Source organism: Copadichromis virginalis, linkage group LG9 (genome assembly GCF_057382275.1).
Source record: "Copadichromis virginalis isolate Kocher_CV1m ecotype Utaka linkage group LG9, C_Virginalis_male_GT1.1, whole genome shotgun sequence".
Lineage (NCBI taxonomy): Eukaryota > Metazoa > Chordata > Actinopteri > Cichliformes > Cichlidae > Copadichromis > Copadichromis virginalis.
Genome location: NC_140626.1, coordinates 14,526,703 through 14,533,349, shown reverse-complemented (window position 1 = coordinate 14,533,349; position 6,647 = coordinate 14,526,703). Strand labels below are relative to the sequence as shown.

Here is a 6,647-nt window from a genome sequence, read left to right as displayed (position 1 = left end):
CAGCTGCACATGTGCTACGCTGATTTAGAGGATATCTTTGCTCTTCATAATTCATAACTTCATAATTACACAGGGTGTAATTATGAAGTTATTGAGCTGCACATACTTTACGACCTGCTTAAGTTCGAGGTCACAGCGTCTGTAGAGCAGCTGGAACATAATGAAGTCTACAAGGTTAAAGTTTTATCTTCACTTGTTGTTCTCTCTGCTGCTTGGTTTGATGGATCTGAGAGCTTTTGTTTTTATTACTGTTATTATAATTATCATTAATATTTTACTCTTTAAAAGCTTTAAAATAGTGTTTGTGTTTTGAAAAGTTGATTTAAGAATTGAACAGAAACATCTGTCATAAAAATCGCCCAAAGGCACAGAGACAAACTCAAAGGATGCAACCTGTAACTTTCTCTTCCTTCATGTCAGCACCATCATCGATTATTTATAGTAAATGCATATAGCAACAGTAACACTTTAGTTTGGATTTCATAATTTCTGTAACTGGAAAATATTATTTTGTTTAAAGACAGAAGTGAGTGCGTAGTTGCAACATTAAAGTGAAATATTTAATAGTCTAATAACAGATTATGTGTTGAAGCTGTCGTTTCAGGAGGAGAGAAGCTGCAGAGAGGCGTGTAAGACTGCAACTCTGCTTCCTGGTCCCAGCTCTGGATAGTCATATTTTAGGGGGTTTAATAAATGTGTCCATATTTCTAGAAATGAGAGCTGCTCCATCCAAAGTGGGATGGATGCCGTCTCTCCTAACAAGACCAGGTTTCCTCCAGAAGATTTGCCAATTATCTATGAAGCCCACATCGTTTCTTGGACACCACTCAGACAACCAGCAACTTAAGGAGAACATGTGGCTAAACATGTCACTCCTGGTCTGTATCCCAATTCAGGGTCTGCAGCCTTAAAGGCCGCGTTTTAAGGCCGATTACGTCACAGCAACGCGACGAAGGCTGTCCCAATTTGAAGGCTGCTCGAAATGCGGCCCTCAAATGTGTCCTTCATTTCCCTGAATTCTAAGGATGTGTCGGTGTAGACTTCGTGGCCCAACATATCCCAGATTGCATAGCACGGCGGTGGGTGTGGATAATTTTGCCGAAAAAAACGGTGGAAGCGGAGCAGCCAAAGTGTAAACGTTTAAAAGTAAGTACTGTTATGATGTCTCAACAGGACCTGGAAAAACTAGTCCATGCATTCATTTTTAGTAGGCTTGATTATTGTAACAGCATCTTTACAGGTCTACCTAAAAAAATCAGTCAGACAACTGCAGCTCATTCAGAACTCTGCTGCTCGAGTCCTCACTAAGACCAAACAAGTGGACCACACCAGTCCAGCTCTGAGGTCTTTACTCTGGCTGCCTGTCCGTCAGAGGATAGACTTTGAAGTTCTGATGCTGGTCTATAAAGCTCTGAATGGTTTAGGACCAAGATACATCAGTGACCTCCTGACCCAGTATGAACCTTCCAGATCCCTCAGGTCACCTGAATCCGTTTTTTTTTATCAGTTCCCAGAGTCAGAACCAGACACGGAGAAGCTGCATTCAGATTTTATGCTCCATATATCTGGAACAAACTCCCAGAAACCTCAGATCAGCTGAAACACTCAGTTTATTTAAATCCAGGTTGAAGACTCACCTGTTCTCAGCTGCATTTGAATTACATTTTGAATTGCATTTGAATTGCATTTGAACTACACCTCTTATAAGGTGTAGTTACACACCTTATAAGAGAAGCACATGAGAAGAGAGGCGACCTAGCTGTATTGTGGCTGGACCTAACTAATGCGTATGGGTCGATCCCACACAAACTGGTTGAGCATGCTTTGCACCTCCACCATGTCCCCAGCAAGATCAAGGACCTAATCCTGGACTATTACGCCAATTTCAGGCTTAGGGTCACTTCTAGGGCAGTTACTTCAGACTGGCACCGACTCCAAAAAGGTATAATAACAGGCTGTACCATCTCAGTTACGCTCTTTGCCCTGGCAATGAACATGGTGGTAAAGGCTGCGGAGGTGGAGTGCAGAGGGCCGTTAACAAGGTCAGATGTTCGTCAGCCCCCTATCAGAGCCTATATGGATGACCTCACCATTACAACATCATCAGTTCCCGGGTGTAGGTGGATCTTGCAAGGTCTTGAGAGACTCATCTCATGGGCAAGGATGAGTTTTAAACCTTCCAAGTCAAGATCGATGGTACTGAAGAAGGGCAAGGTGACGGACAAGTTCCGGTTCTCAATTTCAGGAACCATTATTCCATCCATAACGGAACAACCAGTTAAGAGCTTGGGGAAACGCTTTGACTCCAGCCTGAAAGACTCTACTGCTATTCAGAAGGCAAATGAGGAGCTGGGAGCGTGGCTTATTAAGGTGGATAAGTCCGGCTTGCCTGGAAGATTTAAAGCCTGGATCTACCAGCATTCCATCCTGCCCCGAATCCTGTGGCCCTTGCTTGTCTATACAGTTCCAATAACTACTGTGGAATCCCTTGAAAGAAAGATCAGTGGCTTTCTTCGTAAGTGGCTGGGACTTCCCCGCAGTCTCACCAGCGCTGCCTTGTATGGGACAAGCAACAGCGTGCAGTTACCCTTCAGTGGTCTCACAGAAGAGTTCAAGGTGGCTCGCACACGAGAAGCCCTACAGTACAGAGATTCTAAAGACTGCAAGGTGGCATCAGCAGGCATTGAGGTAAGGACAGGAAGAAAGTGGAAGGCTGAGAAGGCAGTTGAGGTGGCGGAGTCACGCCTAAGGCAGAAAACACTAATGGGGGTCTTAGCAACAGGGGGAGCAGGCTTGGGGTACGTCCCAAAGGCCCAGGTCAGCAGGGCACAGGGAAAGGAGAGACACCAGCTACTCCAGGAAGAGGTCCGAGCAGGTGTGGAGGAGGAGCGAGTAAGCAGAGCTGTAGGCCTTGAGCGGCAGGGAGCATGGACAAGGTGGGAGGGCACCTTGCAGCGCAAGGTCACCTGGGCAAACATCATGCAGGCAGACTTCCACCGGATCCGATTCCTAGTGCAGGCAGTATACGACACTCTGCCAAGCCCAGCAAACCTCCATCTGTGGGGAAAGCGCGAGACACCTGCCTGTCCCCTGTGCTCTGGAAGAGGGACCCTAGAACACCTCCTTAGCAGCTGCCCAAGGGCCCTGGCCGATGGTCGGTATCGTTGGCGGCACGACCAGGTGCTCAGAGTAGTTGCTGAAAAGATTGCCTCAGCAATCAGCACCAGCAAGCATCATCATGCTCCGAGGAAGGCAATCTCTTTTATTAAGGCTGGAGAGAAACCCCAGGTGCGCCCACATTTGACAACTGGCCTTCTCAACACAGCCTCTGATTGGCAGCTACAGGCTGACCTGGGTAAACAACTAAAGTTCCCTCAGAACATTGCAAAAACATCACTCCGGCCAGACTTGATAATTATTTCTGAGGCCTCAAAACAGCTGATCATGCTGGAACTCACAGTGCCCTGGGAAGAGCGGATTGAGGAGGCTAATGAAAGGAAACGAGGAAAGTACCAGGAACTAGTGCAAGAGTGCAGGGGAAGGGGCTGGAAGACTTTCTATGAGCCCATAGAAGTGGGTTGTAGGGGCTTTGCAGGACGATCACTCTGCAAAGTCCTAGGCCGGCTGGGCGTGGCTGGGGCAGCCAAGAAGAGGGCCATCCAGGCTGTGAGTGAAGCGGCAGAGAAAGCCACAAGGTGGCTGTGGATTAAGAGGGCTGATCCGTGGGTAGCTACTGGTACGCAAGTCGGGGCCTGATCACCCCCGGCTGGGTCGCCTGGGCGAGGGTGTATGATGTTGTGAGACCCGAAACACCTGATGACCCTAGGATACATCACTGAAGATGCATACCAGTGCATCCAGGAGATGTGTCTTTATAGTTAAACTCTGGCTGAGCCAGTGACGCCTAGGAAGAGTCTAGGTGACAACCAAGAAAGTTTGGTGACGACTGGAGAGACAGATGACAGCTCGGAAAGACGGCTCCAGGGGCAGGGTGGGCTAGCATCCCGGTCTGCAGTTTTCGCGAGAAAGCACCCAAAAAGCTATGGAAAGCCCTAAAGAAAGATACCCCCAGGAGACCCCGAGAGGGGGGGAGGATGAGGTCTCCAATCGGACGGACTTAAGGTTAACGACTAATGCAATGGAAAGGACTACGAGTAAGACATGTATCTGCGGCAAGCTGTGCAAGAACCAGCGTGGCCTAAATGTACATCAGGCTAGAATGAAATGTTTGGAGCGGGAGAGTGAGGTGCAACGCACAGGTCCTGAACCTGGTGAGACGCAGGAGGAGCCCGGCCAGGGGGCACCCCACAGAGCCCAGTCCCTCCATGCACAGGACTCTTCCAATCCAAGCAGTGTAGTTCCACAACAGCGGATTAAGTGGCCCCCAGCCAGCAGCCAGAGCGAGTGGCAGAAGTTTGATGAGGATGTCTCCAACATCATACAAGCTGTGGCCAAAAGAGAGAGACCCGAAACACCTGATGACCCTAGGATACATCACTGAAGATGCGTACCAGTGCATCCAGGAGATGTGTCTTTATAGAATAAAGCACCAAATCCACACTTTTAAGCTTAAATTCTTTTTAATCAATTTTAAATCATGCTTTTTATTTTTGTTTTTTAATGTCTCTGTAAAGCACTTTGAATGACCTTGTTGTTGAATTGTGCTATATAAATAAACTCGCCTTACTGAATACTATGTCACTTATTTATGTGCAAATGTTTAATAATGAAGAACATTAAAGCATTACTGTTGGCCACATGTCGGCAAAGTTATGTGACATTAGTGATGTTTGTACTGACTTGGTTTTAAAGCCTTTAAAATATTCGCTGTTCAATAGTCGACCTTAATCTTACAGAGAATGTGATGATTTTATGGATAATTAAAGTCAGTCATATATCCACAAACACAACAAGCTGAAAGTCAGTGATGCTGCTCGGTTTGCAGTCCTGAATATCACGGCACAAGCAGGATTCACTGCACTGTTAATGTTAGCTATGTTATATTGCTGCCTCTGTTCGGTGGTGTCGAGCCAAACGGACTTTAACGTGTGTTTGAACGAGCTGACGGTTCACTCGTTAAGCTGAAAGAAAGATGCCTCCGTGCAAGCTTGAACATGTTGCGTGTGCCGTCGGAACTGGATTTCAGTCTAAACTGGTGTCCGTGTTGGTCCTGCAGAGAATCAGAGTTGGAAAAGTTGTTAATGTAGCAAAAAACAAAATGTAATGCATTTTGTTCATAATCTCTTTAAAGTCATGATCTTTTTTTTTATCGCTGTCACTGGAGTGGGTAAATGAGTCTGCAAAGTTAAAAAAACAGATTTACATTTATTGTTTATTACTTTTATCGTCATCATCCCATTTATACACATTTAAGAAATAACGTGTAAAATAACCTTTTGTTTGCATTTGGAGACTCGGCGTTTGAACCATCCCAGATATCTGCACCAGGGAACCAACTTCTCAAGCCGGTAAAAAGGTCAAGGACACAGTTACACGATCGCTAAACTAACCTGTTTTTGAATAAAAGAAAACCATATAAGCATGATCCCTGGAATCTCGGTTTAAAAAAAGAGAAGCACTACAAATTACTTTTCTTATGTTTAGTATACAGGAGTTGCTGCTCACACTCTGAGTTGCACTAGTGTGTCTGTCAGACGCCCGCACGCGCAGTCACGCCGGACACTTCCTGACCTTATTTCCACGAGCCCTCGACTCAGCTGCAAAGTTCTTACGGGGTCAGTTTCATCAGAATTATCTGCCATCATTCAGACATAAGTTGAGCAATGGTTTAACCAATTTTTTCCATCAAGCCATGAAGGGATGCCGGAATTAAACAGAACATAGGATGTAAGTTAAGGAAATATAAGTTTGACCTTGGAGCACATCTCCTTCAGCGTTCACAATAATGGATTGCATTTCTCTCAGTCAACTGACTGTTTAGGGGGGAAAGCGGCTAATAGTTAGTGGGCTCTGTGTTTGTTGTTTTTTAATCACACTAGGAGTGAACAAAAGCAGAAAACAACCCTGTAAAGATGCAGACTGTGATAGTCTGGTATATACCACAAATCTTACCAGCTGTAACTGAGTTTTTTGTGGTTTAAGTTATAAGTACGTGTCAAGACTTCTGTCTCGCAGCAACATTGCCGATGTGATCCTTCTTTTTTGTTCCCTATTAATGATCTACGGTAATATGTGATATTGCCCCCATAAAATAATAAGGCTTTAATGAAATCATTGTGATACAGAGATTTGGATTCTTGTGCGTGCAATGTGCATGAAGTAGATAAACAAGAAATTTAGTCAAGATTGGATGTACTTCTGTGTTTACCAACTGCTCCAAACTGACTTTATGCTTCATACGTGTCAACTCAGGGAACTCCTGTTGTGACCTCCCCTCTGTGAGCACACACGCACACACGCACGCACGCACGCACACACACACATGCACACACACACACATGCACACACACACATGCACACACAGAAAGAGAGAAACAGAGATCATTAATGCAGAGGATTGCAGCAGCTCTTGTATTTTCACTCTCTGCTGGATTTTAGATGAACAGTCACATAAATCTCGCTCCAAATTATTTGAAAAAAACATCAAAGTATCACAGTATCGTGTTTTTTTGTTAGGGTCAAACTTC

General features: G+C 45.3%; 1 protein-coding gene across 1 annotated transcript; it reads left to right on the top strand.

The window, feature by feature from the left end:
- The first annotated feature begins 1,941 nt into the window (after positions 1–1,941).
- Positions 1,942–4,198, top strand: LOC146701607 (uncharacterized). Its single transcript, XM_085467904.1, has one exon. The coding sequence runs from the start codon at positions 1,990–1,992 to the stop codon at positions 3,754–3,756; it is 1,767 nt and encodes a 588-aa protein (XP_085324030.1). The 5' UTR covers positions 1,942–1,989; the 3' UTR covers positions 3,757–4,198.
- Positions 4,199–6,647: the final 2,449 nt, after the last annotated feature.